Raw genomic sequence first — 19,099 nt, 5'->3', positions numbered from 1 at the left:
TGTAACAGGGTCAGCTGGATCCTGAGCACGCCGTGGCTTGCGTGGCTCTGCAGCATCCTCCCATCAGTCTTCCCTCTCTTCAGGGCTCCCCAGTTAAACTCCATGCAGATCTGTCTCAAAGGCCATTCTGGTAGGGATTTATTTATTTTCCAAAAACGGTGAATCAAAATTATAATAAAATTAGGCAATTACCCTGCTAGCCTTCGTCTCTGCTCTCAGGGGCATCTTCTCCTGTCTCTGGAAATCCCTGAAGTTCCTTCCTTCTCTGCAGTTCCTGCTACTCTGTCATCTCCCGCAGCTAGAGCTCAGCCTTCTGGCTCTGGCTTCTAGGCCCTAAACCCATCTCTCAGTCAGGTTCTCCTACAGGATACTTCTGTTTACTGCAGCTCTTCTCTGCCATAGATTCCTCTTCCTGTCCTCTGCTCTCCTCTGTCTCTTTATAGACAACAGCTGCCCTCTATCAGGCCTCATTGAAAGGCAGTTAATGAGACTCAGGTGGACTGGACCAGTTCCCTCTTAAAGAGCCCAATCCACCCTTTGACAAGGGCTAAACATTTTTCTCATGAATAGCATACAATAAGATATTTTTGCAGTCCATGGGGCAGATTCTGTTCTCAGTGACACCTATAAAACTCAATTACATCAGTGAGGTTTCACAGGTGTAAGTAACAGTGCACAATTTGGTACAACATATGGCACAAAAAATTGGTAGATGAAAGGGGGGTGCATACAAAAACTAACCAAATGAGCATCTTTTCACATTCATCAAGGTCCTGTTTGAAAGCCCACTGAAGTGACTGAGAGACTTTCCATGTACTTCAGTGGGCTTTGGATAAAGCTTCAAAAGAGAAGGATACTGAAAGAACATGTAGGCTACATCTACCCAGCAATTAAACACCTGAAGTTGGCCTGGGTCAGCTGGCTCAAACTTGTGGAGCTCAAGCTGTAAAATTGCTGTGTAGACATTCAGGATTGGGCTGGAGCCTGACGTCTGGGATACTGTGAGGGGGGAGGGTCCCAGAGCCTGGGGTCTAGACCGAGCCCAAACATCTAAATAGCAATTTTTAGCTCCGCAGCCAGATCCCAAGTTAGCAGACCCAGGCCAGCCACGGCAGTACCACAGATCTTTTATTCCAGTGTAGACATACCCTCAGCGGCAATTTCCAGCTGTTGTATTCTGTTCTTGTTTGACCATCTGTAAATAGGGACACTTGTCATTGAAGCTCAGCTTCCATATGCAAGTATCATCAGTGTGACAATGCACTGAGGAGGTTGAATACAATCAGCGCAGCAACTGTATAGCATGGAAGATATATTTTACAGATAGATGGCTTGCTGTACAGGGAACCTTGTTTATTGTGGAATTCCACTTTTGAACAGTTTACTCCTCCACTGAATAAAAGCAATTTTTCTTTATTTGAATGCACCCTTTTAATGCAAATGTATACTTTATGGTATTGTCTTGCTTAGAAAAATTCAAACATATTTCTTCCAGTAGTTCCCCTTTTTGACAAAACATGATGTGCTATCTTCCAGTGTGACTTGTATATAGAAACTGTCATTGATGCTAGTATGCACCTAAACATGAGCATACTACCAGAGGAAGAATCTCTAAATATATATTTTGCATCATTTTTCCTCTGCAGAACTCAAAGCATTTTCATAGATTGGTAGAATGAGGCACAGAGTAATTAATTGACTTTCCCAAGGTCACATAGTAAGAAAACGACACAGACAGGAATAAAATCCAGGTCTTCCGATGTCCAATTCAGTGCTCTAAACAATGGATCAAGCTGTCCCCAGAGGCTCTGTTTAGTTCAAATATGCACCCAGGTGTACATCTGAATCTAATCTGAGCTAATCTGCTCTCCAAAATAGAACTGGTTGGAAAATGTTTTTTTCCCTTCCCTCTGAAAAATTTCAACAACATTGTTTTTTTCTTATTATTTGCAGAAGTTCTTCTTTCTTTGTTTTGTTTTTTTTAATGCAGTAGTGAATGTAAAAATCTAAAACTGAAAATGTTTGTTTTACTTGGAACAGCAACCCAAAAGATGTGCATGTGTTCTTATGAAAAGACAAAAAATGGACAAAAAATGATGTTTCATGCAAACTTCTGTTTTGTCAAAAAGCCATTTTTCATCAAAAATATTTTGATTTTTTCCCCCAGCTCTACAGTAAGCCAAGTCAGGAAGTTTTATAGGAACTACTTCTCTTGTAAGATTTCTGGGACTACATGCTTCTGACTGGATTACAAACACTGAGAGAGGAACCTTTCTTGTAGAATTTTGGCACTTCTCCTTTCAGTTCCTGAATATGGAAGTGAAGAAAGGCACAAAATAAAGTTTTAAAAAGAATAAGCAAGCTTTTTTAACCTAAAAAAATGTTTTAGCTTGGGGCTAAGTTTGAATTTTGGACAAATATTCATGTCATTTCTTTTACACTGCATCAATTTGCCTGTCCCTAAAACATATTTAAATATAAGTTAGGAAACAGTTAAAAAACAAAACATTTAAAAATACTCTGCAGAAAAAGAGACCAAATACTTTCAGCCACACACTCCTACTTCCTACCTTAAAGTATACAAGATTTTTCCATCATTCCATATTCTCAGAAGCTGATTGGGTGTAGTGATCCAATGAGCTTCTGCTGTTTTAGAATTTCGGAAGATAGTGTCTGGTATCCATATCAATCCAACCATATTGCTATTTAGAGTCAGTATTTTCACGGTGCTGTTGAATCGAAGGCGGCTGTCTGTCCATGTCTGAGCAAAAAATATATCAATTTGGTATTCCTGTAATAAAAGCACAACATAAAAACTGAAGTTGGTTCCATGTATTCCATTTATATTTGGTCTTTGATAGGCTCTACTTAAAGGGCCGTAGCCTCAGTCAGTGTAACTCAACATAGCTCTTGTCAAGATTCCCTCCCCACTCTGAACTCTAGGGTACAGATGTGGGGACCTGCATGAAAAACCCCCTAAGCTTATTTTTACCAGCTTAAGTTAAAACTTCCCCAAGGTACAAACTATTTTACCTTTTGCCCTTGGACTTTATTGCTGCCACCACCAAGCATCTAACAAATATATAATAGGGAAAGAGCCCGCTTGGAAACGTCTTTCCCTCCCCCAAAATCCTCCCAAACCCTACACCCCCTTTCCTGGGGAAGGCTTGATAAAAATCCTCACCAATTTGTATAGGTGAACACAGACCCAAATCCTTCGATCTTAAGAACAATGAAAAAGCAATTAGGTTCTTAAAAGAAGAATTTTAATTGAAGAAAAAGTAAAAGAATCACCTCTGTAAAATCAGGATGGTAAATACCTTACAGGGTAATCAGATTCAAAACATAGAGAATCCCTCTAGGCAAAAGCTTAAGTTACAAAGAGACACAAAAACAGGAATATACATTCCATTCAGCACAACTTATTTTATCAGCCATTTAAACAAAACAGAATCTAAAGCACATCTAACTAGATTGCTTATTAGCCCTTTACAGGAGTTCTAACCTGCATTCCTGCTCTGGTCTCGGCAAAAAAACCACACAGATAGAGAGAACCCTTTGTCCCCCCCACCCCCAGCTTTGAAAGTATCTTGTCTCCTCATTGGTCATTTTGGTCATATGCCAGCGAGGTTATCTTTAGCTTCTTAACCCTTTACAGGTGAAAGGGTTTTTTCCTCTGGCCAGGAGGGATTTAAAAGTGGTTAGACTTCCCTTTATATTTATGACAGCTCTATTAAAATCAATGGATCTATGTTGATTTACACCAGCTAAGGATCTGGTCTTATAAAGTTTTTTTGTTTGTTTGTTTTCATTCTCAGAATTAGTTTACTTTAGGAGAAAAAAATAGAACAACATGATCTCCTGCATTGACCTTTTGGCTTAGCATGCTCTGCCCCACCACACAGTCCTGACCATCCTTCTCTGTGTGAAGTCGGGCAAGTCACAACTGCACAATATATCTGCAATGGCTTCCCTGCCTCTGTGTGAAAACAGAGACTTTAAGGAGCTGCTGTATGATGAAACAGGTGTTTGAGATTCCAGTAGCATTAGATAAATATGGCTAGTGATTAAATAAGTCATCTGAAGAATGACAAATTGTGTGGAACATGGCATCCATACACACACACATTAATTGTTCGTTTCTAAACTGTTAAGTGTATAGCCTGCAGCAGAAAGATACCAGGATCACAGATACTCTTTTTTTCCCCACAGATACCTCATGTATTACAAATGCCAAGCACCAGAACTCTCTTAAACTGACATTAATATGCTAATCCAGATGCTACAATCTTTTCTATAGTAACATTTTATTGCCATGTTTCTGTTACTAAGTTGTCATAATAAGGGTGATAAAATAGAAGTTAAACACATGCACACACACACATGTGTGAGCATGTGTATATATTATTACATACAAAAATCTTTAACAGATAGATATTTAAGTTTCAAAATCCAGTACTTAAAATAACAGTTCCACATCTGCCTGTGCAATCTTCATTCTGCATCCTGGTGCATCCAACCTATGCACTGAATGATGGGAGGATCTTGTGGGAAAAATGTGATTATATAATTAAAGACTTTATCATAATGCATAAGCATAAAGGGGCAAAATTAAGGGTTCCTGGTCAATATGGCAATTCCTTGCTTGGGACTTTGTACATTAATTAATTTTCATTTAATGTAGCTTTTTTGCATGAAGGTTCCTTGGTGAATTTTTTTTAAAAGAAAAAGATACAAACAAATTCTATTATGCACAACTGTAACAACTTATCATGTATTATTAGCAGAATTTGTGCCATGAATTTATCCTAGTATTCTAACTGTGTTCTGAGAGCCATCTGGTTACTCTGCATTATTCCTGTAATTACCCTCTTTTGCAGGCCATCCTTCCAGAATTGATGTTATAACACCAGAAAACCTTATTCATTGACACTATTAGCTGAGAAATACACTCGGGAACTCTCACCTTTCCATGACGAATGATAGATGGATATGTAAGAATTCTTAGCATGTATAGGAATAGCAGGTAATATATCACCTTATGACTTGCAGCATAACTAACAGTCCCTAGAACCTTCCCCCTTAGCCTTTCTAGCTGTGATTTTTCTTTTTGATTAGCTTTATTTTCAGGGGTAGGACAAGAGATTTGATGCTGAAGGGGACTTATTTTCATCTTGGTGGGCAGGGAATTGTGCATCTCTGCACATTGAGACAAGAAAGTATATCAAAGTATCTAGCTCACACTGATTGTTATTTCTATTTTTAAATACATGGGAAGTGCTCAAAAATTACAGGGATGAGGGAAATAGTCATAAAATGACCGACCTATATATTTATAAATGTTCAAAAATTATTGTTTTCTCACTTTGCCATTGTTGCAGAGAATGGATTATTCAGATTATGTTCTACTATTTGCCCCATCTCTGCCAGCTCCTCATTGCAATAACCTGGAGAAGAGAGGCTTGATACAGATATGGAATATGCTAGACATGGCCAAATGTATAGCAGCTTTCTCTGACTGCTGAGCTAATGGAACTGTTCCTTTAGCTTGCAAGCAGAGGCCAGTATTTATGGAGCCAAAGGCTATGATGCCACATATATACAGCTGGCTAATGAGCGTGATGTATTTATACACAACAATGGATTGATGCAAGATGTTCATATCTGAAGATATGTTATATGAAAAGAACGCTTATTTTGATTGCCAAATTATTTCTAAATTTAGGAGAAGCTGTAATTCTCTTTTGGGATATTATTCACACTTAGGATTTTGCTTATTCAAAAGGAGAGACAGCCCTGAACTGTTTAATTAATGTCCACCATACTTTTCTTCCACAACACACACATTCCTTCTTTTTAAGTAGTCTAGGAGGTAAGGTAGTCCAGTTGGCGTTTCCTGTTAAGTACTACATTTAGAACTGCCCTTAGAGGTTATTCAAAATACGACTCGTAAAGTGCAGGCCTGGGGTGGGCAGATTCAACTCCATTTACTTGAATGGGTTGTTTATACCAGGGCTGAATTTAAGCCTGTGTGCATATATAACTGCATTGCATCCTCTAATAATAAAACATGGCCTATTGTTTTAAATGTGCCTCTCTGTCCTATGCTCAGCTTGAAATGATTTATTTAAGCAATATCACACAACAACTCAGTAAACAGCATTTTCCTCCCAAACATTTTTCGTAACAATTTAGTTCTGTTTAAAAGTAACTCATTACTGATGCAATGTACTATATTTGATAATAAGGGGTAAACAAATATTTACATTTGATATCTGAACTGTAATCTTCACCTTTTTCTTCATCCATTAATCCCTTTAAAAAAGGATACTAGATCAGTACAGCCTTTACATTAATCATTATAATAACCTCAGCCTTCATCCAAATGGTGAATGGGGTTTGCTATTTAGGTATTCCATTTTTGAGCAAGAGACAGAGAGGTCAATTTTGAAAGCTGGGTGTATAAAATTAGGCTCCTTTGCCCAGATCCTCAAAAGGTATTTACTTGCTTAATTCTCATCGATTTCAATGGCAGTCAGGCACCTAAGTGCCTTTGACAATCTGGCCCTAAATTTTAATTTATAGGCACTTGCACATAAATGGTTTGATTTTCATAGATGCTGAGTTTGTCTCTCCCAGCAGTCAATAGACAACGTGCGTTGCAGCGTGGAGGAAGGGTGCAATGGCCTCTGAACCATTTAAACTCCACATAAGGACTGTGCATGGAATCTGCTCAGCGTGCACTCACAGGTGATACTTGCGTATCCATTCCATGCCACAGGAAGGGGCTCCATGCTAGACCCACGTAGGAGTAAGTATTTGGGCCATAATGTATGAAAAGACAAGGATCACTTTCAATTCACGGGTTTTACCTTTCAGAGGAATGCATAGGTCAATTGTTTTATAGAAGTAATACTAACAGTTTGGGTATTTTGGCAAGAAATAATCTTTATCTTAAGTTCTGTGTAAAATCTTCTGCCTAGAAAATCTTAATGGGAACAGGTTTCTTTGCTAACACCAATACTTGACGAATGAAGAAATAGAAAGCAGAGAAATCAATCTCACCAATTACGGTTGGAGGCACATCAATTTTCCAAGCACATTTCTGAGATGTTACCTATGCAAAAAAAAAAAATAAAAAAACAAAAACCCACAAAAAACCTTCTTGCCTGTTCACAGATATAAATAAACTTAGAAATTTTGTACAGTAGGCCTGCTCCTGATTACTTATTTATGAATTACAGAAGTAGTTTGTACCCCTGGGTGTGAGAGGCCCGTAGGGTTAGAGAATGGGAGGCCCATAGGGTTAGAGAATGGGAGGAAGGTCTTGAATTCTTCTCTCTGGCGCTGGTAGGGTAGAGAAGCAGGCCCAGATCCTCAATGGTATTTATGCTTCTAACTTACATTGAAATCAAGGGAAGTTAAAAGCCTAAATATCTTTGAGAATCATCATAGATATCATTGTAGTGGATTGATTAATGTGCCTTTCCACCTAGTCACAACAGGAGCATGATGAGAAAGGAAGGGGAGATATGGTGGTTGTAGAAGGAGTAGATATATGTCTGGGGGAGGGACAGGGGGATTGACACTTTAGTGTATTAGATGCTCTAATGTGTGAGGCAGGGAATTATTGAAAAGTATTTTGTGGGTAGGTGGATTGGAAAAAGGAACTTCATATTTACAAATCAGACCAAACATCTGTTTGTTTTCTCATTCTCAAAGGAGACATAGAGAGGAACTCTTAAAAATACTGCACATTATTGAATGCCCTTGGTCCTCACTTGGGAAAATCTAAGACCACCAATCTTCCATTTGCAATGCTTGGTTTCACTCATAAAATGCATGGAAACATCTAGAAAGACAATATGAGATCTATCTTGCCAAACACATAGAAAAAAAAGTGTAACCATTTTTGGCAAAACACTAAAAATGTCCAACAACACAGCTGTTACAGCTAGTCATTCCTGAGGGTCCCTTTTTGAGTATCCAGTGCAATAGCTGTCTGTCCGAGGTACTTATATGGCCTCCATCATTGTAGTATCTGAGCACTTCACAAGCTTTAGTGTATTTATACTAACTGTACTGTGAGGTTGGGAAGTGCTATGTGAATGGGCCTGAAGGGGTTAATGAGAGCTAGTGGGCTCAATCAGCATTGCACCGCTACACATGCACTAGGCTTCAAACATGGTGGGAGGAGTTAAAAGGACTGAACATGGCAATTCAGGCCTGACTAGGAAGAAGAGTAGATCTCTGGCACTCACTCAGTGAGAGGAGCCTGGTGGGAGTCAGGGAGCATAGTGGGCTATTGTCTCTCCCTGAAGGAAGGTAGGTCTACAACAGGGAGCCCAAAGCAGTTGGAAAGGAGCAGCAAGAAGTGAGTTTAACCGGGACTCTGTGAGGAGGGGCCTGCAGGGAGCACGGAATCGCCTGTTCAGTCAGGATCTGCCCTGCAAGGGGAGTGGAGAAAACTCTCTCCAGGTGGAACCAACTGGCTAACAGGAACTGCAGCTATGCAGTGAGCCAGTGGAAGAGGCTGAGAAAGAATGGGGCTGATACACTAGGAGTGCAGGAAGAGGCTGAGGCAAAAACCCAAGAAAGGCAAGATAGGAAGTGGTCCAGGGAGGCAGCCAGAGGTCTGTGAAGTCAGGCCTTGATTATCTGTTTAAGAACTGGAACCCATTAGAAAGAGAGCCTAGGATGCCCCACCATTCCACCAAGAAAGGTGGAGTGGAACGCCCCTCCTGCAACAAATGGTAAGGACTACTGAACCCCCGATAAAACGGTAAGTGCCGAGGGTCCTATATGAAGTTGATGGACACTTATTTGTTGGACTATTGTTACCCCAGAAGTGGTGGGAGTCTGTGTGACTCGGCCGAAGGCCGAGTTGCAAAAAGTAGCTGACTACCACAGGGCTAGAACCGTGGTCAGCAGGAAGCTCTAAAGGAGGAGAGCCTGCTGTGCTATGCCCAGCCACCTTGGGGTGCACTTGCTTGTGAATCATATGCTTACATCCCCCTTTTTACAAACTGGAACTGACACACAGAGAAGTTAAGTGATTTTCCCAAGGTCACACAGGAAATCTACAGTAGAGCAAGGAATTTAATCCAGGTCTCCTAGTTCCTAGTGTAGTACCTTTTAACTACTGGACAATCTTGCATCTGCAGACCTTCAGTGGCCACTTTCAAGTAAACAAAATTACTGAATGTCCAAAAACATTTAGATATCCCCTACAAGAAGCAAAAGATACAGTCTCTGCTCAAAGGGCATGCAATCTAAATGTAATATGACACAAATCAGACCCATAAACAAACATGCGGGTAAGGGGGTTAGGAAAAGCAAATTCATAGGTGAAAATAATACAGTTACTTGTGAGGTCTACACTTATCAAAGTTTTTCCTGTGATTTAAAATACACCCCCCCACCATGGGTCTTGATTTTGTTTTTAACCAAGTTAGGCTTGTGACTGTAAGGCAATATACATTATTCAGACAACTTCCTGGAAAAATTGCTAAAACTGGTCAGCTGTAAGTGCACTTTCTAGACTTGCGTTTGAGGGAATTGCATATGTTTAACTTGTTTAAAAATCAGACCAAACATCTGTTTGTTTTCTCATTCTCCAAGGAGACATGGAGAGGAACTCTTAAAAATACTGCACGTTATTGAATGCCCTTGCTCCTCACTTGGGCAAATTCAAGACCACCAAGCTTCCATTTGCAATGCTTGGTTTCACCCATAAATTGCATGAAAGCATCTAGAAAGACAATATGAGATCTATCTTGCCAAACACATAGAAAAAGTGTTACAGTTTTAGGCAAAACACTAAAAATGTCCAACAAACCAAAATACCCCAATATCATAACTGAAAATACACTGTTAACCATATCAATTACTACAATGCTGTATTTCTAACAGAGAAAATATTAAGTTTTGATACATTCCAAATAAGCCACTTCATTCAAGGTAACAGAAAAGTATATTTGCAATTGCCTCCCTTTCAGATATGTACATTTTGCCTTAGATAAACACTTAACTCGGCATTTGTAGTATTTTCTATATTTACTGTAGGGTATACTTATGAAAGACTGAGGAGATATTAGCTATCTTAGACACGTTTTTAAGGATCCCTGCTGTTTTGAGTGAGACCGACAAAAGGCCAGTTTTCCAAAAAGTTTTTCGTCTGCCCTTCAACTGTGCATATGCACAAAATTTGCTTAGGCAAGATTGTGATCTTGTGCATTCACCTGTTAGAATCTATACATGCAAACCACTTTTATGCACAAATGTATACATTCAAGGAGGATTTGTGTACAGAATTTCTGTCATCTGACTGCACATACGGATGGTGTGAAACTAACTTCCCATGCACACCCACAAATAAAGGCCACATTTTGAAGATATAGCTCAGTGTCAGGGGTTCAACCAAAGCCTCTTTCTCAAGACCTCTGTTTCCTTTAGACAATTTTCAGAAAGTCATTAATACACACACACGTATAGCAATTAAATACCCAAAACACAATTCTTAAGTTACAGTCCAAAACTATCATGTTATTTAAAACCAAAAGAAATGTAATTCCTGTACAATACAGAGATAATAAAACATGAATTTTACAATAATGAATGTGGAACGTTTGATCTCAACTGTAATTCAAAGATAATGATATTTAGATAAAATTATTCACTCTCCATTTCAGCTTCAGAAGTATCTACTCTAGTATTACATGATTCCACAGGTACAATGCTATGAGGTAAATTTTGGAGCGCAATATGCCAAAGAACAAAAAGAAGTTCTGCAATTACTCCTGTGATCTGATTACTTTGATATAAATACAAAATCAGAGGAAGGGATTAAAACAAATGCAGCTTCTGTGTGGAGGGAGGGGAACCCTGCAACGTTAATGCAATTTTCCTTTATTACTAGAAATGTAATAGGTAATATATGTAGGTGATTACACAGGTACTCCTGATACACCTATATACCCTACTAATTACCTGCCTCACATTAGAAGTAATTGTTGTAGGGATTTTTTCAATTTACTCAGAACTGGGAAGCTCTGTTTGTTGCTATGGAAACACTCCCACCTCTATATTGAAGCAATAGTTCCCCTCCCAGTTGCCATAGTAATAGATTGCAACAGGTTCCTCTTCACACCACAGCTGCTGTTCCTCTCTGCATTGCAGCTTTGGTCCTCACAGCTGTTAATTGCCATTATTATGCTGGAATCCAGCAGAGTTGTCTAACTAGATGTAAGCAGGGGAATAGACCTGCTATTGTGGGGAACTTTCCTGGCTTCTGCACTACTCTGGTGAAGTGGGCTAGCGAAAGGATCTGAGTCCTCGCTCCCACTTCCTTTACCCAGTGGCCTCCCTGCCCTTGAGAACTCCCCTTCCACTCTCCTGTTTGGCAGAGTCCTCGTAACCCCAACAAGGCTGGGTCCAGTATTCCTGGGGGGCTTGACCCTCCCAACCCTGCTGCAGTCACCTAGGACAGGGGCTAGGGTGTCCCCACTCCGGGGTACTCTCTCTGCACTAGGCACTTCTCTGACCCGCTGACCATTACATACAAGTTAAAGCAAATGTAAGTTATTTAATCAACAATTTATTTTAAAAAGAATAAGGAAAAATGGGAACGGTTAAAGGAAACACATCACCCCGCTCTGTGGCAGGGAACTTCACAAACAGTGTCTCTGGAACATCAGGGCAGTTCACAGTCTGTTCCTTGTAAGGCCCAGGCCCTGGCTGTGCTGCAGGGATGCTGTGGGTTGGACACTCGCTCTGGTGGTGGCCACAACGCTCTAGGTGGCAGGGCCCTTCTTCCCAGCTTTGCCCCCGCCCTGTCAGGGTAACCAATCGCCCTCCAAGTCTGGCCTGCAGAGCCTCCTGGCTGAGGCGTCTCCCTGTGCTGGGCCCACTGCCCGGGTCCCCCTTGCTCTCCCCAGATGCTCACGACACCCGGCTCTGGACTGCTCCAGCTCCACTCTACCTCAGCACGACTGCTGCTCTGCCTCCAGCTCCCTGGGCTGCTTCTCTGGCCCCTCTGGCTCTGCTCTGGTCTGCTCCCAGGGCAAGTCTGCTCTCTCTGGGCTGTGCCTCTGGCTTTGGGGCTGCAGCTCTGCTCCCAGGACAGGGTCTGCTCTCTGGATCTGGCACAGCTCTGCTCCCCAGCTCAGCTCAGGCCCCTGCTTTCTCCTTAGCTTGGCCCCACTCTGTCTGACCCAGGCAAGTCCAGCTCACACGGAGGACAGGACCTCCCTGGCCTCCTGACTCCCTGATTAGCCTGCCCGCCCTGTCATTCAGGCTGACCTGGAGCACTGGCCTCTCCCCATTGTTCCTGGGGACTGTCAGTCTCAGGGTCCTGGTTTCCCATGGACCCTTCCCCCTTTTTAGTACTGGGAGCTAGCAACTAAAACACCTCCACTGAATGTTAGTAAGGGGCAACAGTCCCCTTACATAGAACCTACTACCCAGGTTCTTGGACTGTTCTCAGCAACATGTATCTCAGTACCGCTGAAAACAACTCAGGGAGGGAAGCCAAGAGCGCCCATTATATGTGACACGGGGAAGGATACAGAGATACTATTTTTTAATTATGACATATTTATATGGGGAATAAACTACAGGTGAAATTCACCCATAAGCAGAGGGCCAAAATAACGCATATGCACAACTTAAACCCCATTTCATGATATCAGTGATGCATAGGCCTATGCTGGCCTTTCCACACAGTGTTGAATGCTAAATGCTCTCCACTGCAAAGTATATAAAGCCCACAGGGTCCCAACCCCAGTCTCTTTTAAAAAGGGCTGTTTTCAACATGGCTAGCCTTGATGGAGCTATCTTCAACTGACTTAAGCTGCTTAAACTAGAGACATCATGGTTAATCTGATTAATTGCTGACCTCTGTAAGCATAAGTGAAGACAAATTGAAATCTAAGTACCAAATTTTGCACAGTCACTCCATTTTCCTCACTGACGCAACCCTGGATTTATGCCAGTTGGATAGAAATAAAGTTTGGCCCTATTTTTGTTGCTCTAGTCCATATTTCAATACAATAACAAGAGATCTTTGTTCTATAATAATGTTTTATCTCACCAATGTCCCTAAAATATATTTCATAACACACCATGGGTGAATGTTTGTTTCAAAAGTGGGGCATGAACCAGTTCATAACATACAATTCAGCTGTCAACAAGAGCAGAAAAAATACCATCACAGTTTCGTTATCAATTAGCTTATTGTGAATGACACATACCTTTCCTCACAATCACCACTGTCACCGTTTCAGTGCAACTGCACCTGTGTCCCCCTATTGTGGTGCCTCAAGGGAACCCACTTAAGGTTTCAGGCTTTATAGGCATCACCCCTCTCAGGTGGAGACCCACATTTCTCTCCCTCCAGATCGGGTGCTTAACCTTGCAGTCCCTGTGCACCTCATTGTGCTTTCCCCAACAAGCCTGTCTGCCTAATGGCCAGCAATCATATAATGCTTTCTCTAAAAGGACAAAGACAAGTGGTTTCACCAGTGATTGCTTTCTTCCAAAGCAAAGGACATTAAGGCAAAAGCATCTCAGAGAAAACATATACAAAGCAATAAAAGGATTTAAATGCTCACTAAACATACCTGGAATAGCCCATCTTCCATATGGGAAGTCTTGTAGCTCAAAAGCCTTTCCACAAGGGTGGCGGCTGCCCGAGGACCAAATGTCCCATCCATTTGTTGAATCGAAAGAAAGGCCCTAACTCTGTTTAAACTCAACCTTTTATATGTAAAGTCTTGGTTTGTACCCCTCCTGTTCCCCAGGAGTTCAAGCTTCTAAGGGTGGGGATCTACTACACAGCCAGCTTTGGGATTTTTTCCTTAATCTGCCCGAGTGATTCCAGATTGTACCCCTCACCTACCATGCATACCTAGGAACAGACAAATACACATCACCTGTATTGATTCAAAGGGCTATGAAGACATTACAGCTTGTCCTGTCTGGCCCATATCAATATATTTGCTCTTATATTTATCAATATCAATGTTTTCATGTTTTAAACATAAAATACAATGTGGTCCATAAAGATACTGTATATGGTTGCAATATCTGTCACCCCCACCCCCAAAATGCTAGAAATCCAAGAAAATGATGGTTGAAGCTGGGCTTGTGAGTTGCTCTTAGACTTTTTGGACTTGGTGATCTTTCCCTGAGAAATGAAGTTAGGTTTGCAGTAGTATCTGACATAGGCCACTGAACAACTGAGGTTTTAATTATCTGTCTTGGCAAGAGAAGCTCTTCCCTACCTGATAAATAAATATAAGCCAGTTGCAATTAGAATGAGGAAGGTCAGCTGCTTGAATAGTTGTTTTAATAAAGTTCCTCTCTGTGTCTTCACAGAAGGAGAACAGTCTTCAGAGGTGACTTTCATAATGAAAAGTTACATTACCAGACTGTGGAAAAACCAATGAAAAGACACTAAAAGCAAGAGAATGTCTTACACTTAAGTAATTAGCCTCTCACAGTTTGTATGGTAACCTCCAACTTATCTGTACGTGTGTGTGTATCTATCTATCTATCTATCGATAATCTTACAATATGTTCCATTCTATGCATCCGATGAAGTGAGCTATAGCTCACGAAAGTTTATGCTCTAATAAATTTGTTAGACTCTAAGGTGCCACAAGTACTCCTGTTCTTTTTGCGGATACAGACTAACACAGCTGCTACTCTGAAACCTAATTTTTTGTTTGAGCTTCATTTCCCCTTGTTCCTCTAACAACATACAGCTTCAGAGTACTTCAGAGGGGCATTGGACTGATGAATTATTTGGGAGAAGATATTGACAAAGATGGAGACTTTTAAAGCTGGGTTTTTGTGATTTTGTAGCCTTTGACAGTACTCCAACATTAATTATTCTTACTCAGTGAAAGAGATTTCATGTGCTTCAAAAGGCTTCTAGGAGATAGAATTTGAATAGGAGTGAGTGGGATACTGCTGAATACATCTAAAACTGAAGATAGCTTGCTGAGTGGTTGTATTTTAATAAATGAACACGAAACATACAACTGCAGTAGCATGGCAGCTGAAGTAGGTAAGGGCAGGTTTTTCCACACTGAGAACTTTTGTTTCAACAAGTCAACAAAAGGAATTTAAAATAAGTCAGAAAGTTTAGTAAAAAGAGGGCAAGTCTCACAATGGTTGATGGATCACTGAATCACCTTAGTAATTTTTTCCTAGCCTACCATTAAAAAAATCTTAAATCAATTACCTAGAATCACAAAGGCAAGAACAAAAAGACATTCAAAACAAATTAGTAAAACCTGGAATTTAATACAGTTAAATCTGGAACTAATCCTGATATACACAAGTAATGAAACTGAAAACAGGATAACAAGCTGAGGAACTGAAATATATGTATGTGTTTAAAAACTACTAAGTAGATCAAAAGATCACTTAGATAAATGGCAAACAGACTGAAATGATCCAGATGAATAACACACAAAATGGAAGTCAATGATCAAAATGTAACACCTGCTGTCACAAATGATATATATGCTGGAAATATGTTAATGTCCTGGAACAGCAACTCCACTCCTACCAGGGATGTGAATATTAAAGCAACTAATCACAAACAATCTCCCCTACCTGCCAGTAGCCTTTTAACAAATATGTACAGGTGTTTGTAATCTGCGCACCAGCTGAGAAGGAAGGCTAAAAGAGAACAATCCGAATCTCATAAAAACAGAAGATAGTGTGTGACTAAACTCTATTCCTAGAATTGTGAAATTAACAAAGCCTACAAATCCTGGATAAACAAGATCCAAATTCAGTTTACATCAATTTATTAAAAATATAGACGATTAAAACAGTTCTGCCTCAGAATCCTCAACTTTTCATTATAGGCTAGGCTGGTAGCACTACCTATTCAGAATGCTCAATGCTTCCCATTATAAAACCCTGTTTTCAGTTGGATTATCTTTGCCAAACTTTAACCACTTGCATTGAAATTTTCTATGTCAGAGATCTGCGTCAGTCTGAATTATTTTTGAAAATTTCAAGCATAATGGTTCAGCCATTTCTGAGAATGAGGCTAGGGAAAATAAGTTGTTTTGCCCATATTAAAATATTCTGGTGATTTTTTTTAAAGATGTTCTACTGCCCCCATGCTCGAAAAGAGCCCTAAAAAAGGGGGGAAACAAGGTCAGATTACAAAGGATGAATATAAACATATAACACAAGTATGTAAGGAAAATATTAGAAAGGCCAAGGCACAAAGCAAGATTAAGCTAGCTAGAAACAAAGGATGACAAGAAAACATTCTACAAACATCAGAAGCAAGAGGAAGACCAAGGACAGGGTAGGCCCGTTACTCAATGGGGTTGGGAGAGGGAACAATAATAGAAAATGTGGCAATGGCAAAAGTGCTAAATGACTTTTTTGTTTTGGTTTTCACCAAAAAGGTTAGCAGCAATTGGGCATCTAACGTGGTGAATGCCAGTGAAAATGAGGTAGGATCAGAGGCAAAAACAGGGAAAGAACAAGTTAAAAATGACTAAGAAAAGTTAGATGTCTTCAAGTCACCAGGGCTTGATGAAATAGGTCCTAGAATACTCAAGGAGCTGACTGAGGAGATATGTGAGCCATTAGCGATTATCTTTGAGAAGTCATGGAAGACGGGAGACATTTCAGAAGACCGGAAAAGGGCAAATATAGTGCCAATCTATAAAGAGGGGAATAAGGACAACATGGGGAATTACAGACCAGTCATCTTAACTTCTGTACCCAGAAAGATAATGGGGCAAATAATTAAGCAATCAACTTGCAAAGCCCTAGAAGATAATAAAGTGATAACTAACAGACAGCATGGATTTGTCAAGAACAAATCGTGTCAGTCAAACCAAATAATTTTCTTTGACAGGGTAATAAGCCTTGTGAATAGGGGGAAGGAGTGGTGTGGTATATTTTAAAGTTAGTAAGGATTATGATACTGTCTCACATGACCTTCTCATAAACAAATTAGGGAAATACAACCTAGCTGGAGTCACTATAAGGCTAAGATTTAGTCATGGGTATTTTTAGTAAAAGTCATGGACAATAAACCAAAATTCATGGCTCATGACCTGTCCATGAATTTTACGATAAGTACCTATGACATCTTAGTTAGTCCTGGGGCCTCAGGATGCAGCTGATCTGGGGAGCCCCAGGGTGCTGCTTGTGCTCTGGGGAATCAGCACGGGGCACCTCTGCTGCTCTATGGGAGGCAACCTGAAGTACCACTGCTCGGGGCGGGGGGATGGCCCAGAGCACTGCTGCTGCTCCGGGAGGGGGGGGGATGGCCCAGGGCACCTTTGCTGCTCGGGGGGGGGGAGGGGCCAGGGCAGTGCTGGTGCTTTGGAGGGGGGGTAGCCTGCAGTGCCGCTACTGCTTTGGAAGCCCCTGGGGCCAGCTGCACCGGCCGCTGCTTGGGTGGCCACAGGCCCAACTGCCTGGGGCCACTCCAGCAGTGGCCAGTGAGGCTGGCCCTGGGGCTACCGCAGCAGCTGCCAGTGCAGCTTGCCCCAGTCCGCCCAAGCAGCTCATGGTGTGGCTGACCCAGACTTCCAAAGCAGCTCCAGCATCTGCTGGTACAGCTGGCCCTAGGGCTGCCCCAGCTGCTCAGGTGGCTCTGGGTCAGCTGCCCCAGCCGCTGCCGAAGTGGAATTCACAGAGGTCCCGGAAGGTCCCGGAATCTGTGACTTCCATGACCTCCATAACAGACTCACAGTCTTAACTATAAGGTAGGTGCATAACTGGTTGGAAAACCGTTCCCAGAGAGTAGTTATCAGTGGTTCACAGTCAAGCTGGAAGGGCATCTCAAGTGGGGTCCCGCAGGGATCAGTTCTGGATCAAGTTCTGTTCAATGTCTTCATCAGTGCTTTAGATAATGGCATAGAGAGTTTGCAGATGATACCAAGCTGGGAGGGGTTGCAAGTGCTTTGGAGGATAGGATTAAAATGAAAAATGATCTGGACCAACTGGAGAAATGGTCTGAAGTAAATAGGATGAAATTCAATAAGGACAAATGCAAAGTACTCCACAGAGGAAAGAAAAATCAGTTGCACACACACACAAAATGGGCAATGGCTGCCTCGGAAGAACTGCAAAAAGGGATCTGGGGGCCATAGTGGATCACAAGCTAAATATGAGTCAACAGTGTAACACTGTTGCAAAAAAAGCAAACATCATTCTGGGATGTATTAGCAGGAGTGTTGTAAGCAAGACACAAGAAGTAATTCTTCCGCTCTATTCTGTGCTGATTAGGCCTCAACTGGAGTATTGTGTCCAGTTCTGGGCACCACATATCAGGAAAGATGTGGACCAATTGGAGGAAGTCCAGAGAAGAGCAACAAAAGTCATTAAAGGTATAGAAAACATGACTTATGAGGTAAGATTGGGGGAAAAAATGGATTTGTTTAGTCTTAAGAAGAGAAGACTGAGAGGGGATATGATAACAGTTTTGAAGTACTTAAAAGGTTGTTACAAGAGGAGGGAGAAAAATGTTCTCCTTTATCTCTGAGGATAGGACAAGAAGCAATGGGCTTAAATTGCAGCAAGGGTGGTTTAGGTTGGACATTAGGAAAAACTTCCTAACTTTCTGTGTGGTTAAGGACTGGAATAAATTGTCTAGGGAGGCTGTGGAATCTCCATCATTGGAGCTTTTTAAGATCAGGTTAGATAAACACCTATCAGGGATGGTCTAGATAATACTTAGTCCTGCCTTGAGTTCAGGGGACTGGACTAGATGACTTCTTGAGGTCTCTTCCAGTCCTACTATTTTAGGACTCTGTGCTTTTGAGCAGGGACTTGCAGTTTGGCATAAGAATGGCCTTTTTGTCAGGGATGTGCCTTTTGCTGACCCTGTGAAAATCTGTCTGTTTGGCCACATGACTGAATATCTGTTTTATCATGCTCTTGTAAATACCTCAGAAATTATATACAATAAATCTACATGAAAAGAGCATTATTAAGATAGCAATGCTGAGCACTCCAAAGATTAGGCTAAATTCACAGAACACCTGGGGGTGAATAGGAGGACTCCATTATAACCTTCAGCCCAGTGATTAGGGATGTGGGAGACTCC

General features: G+C 41.2%; 1 protein-coding gene across 1 annotated transcript in view; it reads right to left on the bottom strand.

The window, feature by feature from the left end:
- The window catches only part of GABRG3 (gamma-aminobutyric acid type A receptor subunit gamma3), a 529,026-nt gene that overhangs the window by 230,249 nt on the left and 279,678 nt on the right, over positions 1 to 19,099 (bottom strand). Inside the window, exon 4 of the mRNA XM_073353127.1 lies at positions 2,571 to 2,791. Coding sequence (XP_073209228.1) covers positions 2,571 to 2,791 — 221 coding nt within the window. The remainder of the gene's footprint in view (positions 1 to 2,570; positions 2,792 to 19,099) is intronic.

The sequence above is a fragment of the Lepidochelys kempii genome, chromosome 1 (assembly GCF_965140285.1).
Source record: "Lepidochelys kempii isolate rLepKem1 chromosome 1, rLepKem1.hap1, whole genome shotgun sequence".
NCBI classification, from domain to species: Eukaryota; Metazoa; Chordata; order Testudines; family Cheloniidae; genus Lepidochelys; species Lepidochelys kempii.
This window is presented reverse-complemented; position numbering and strand designations above follow the sequence as displayed.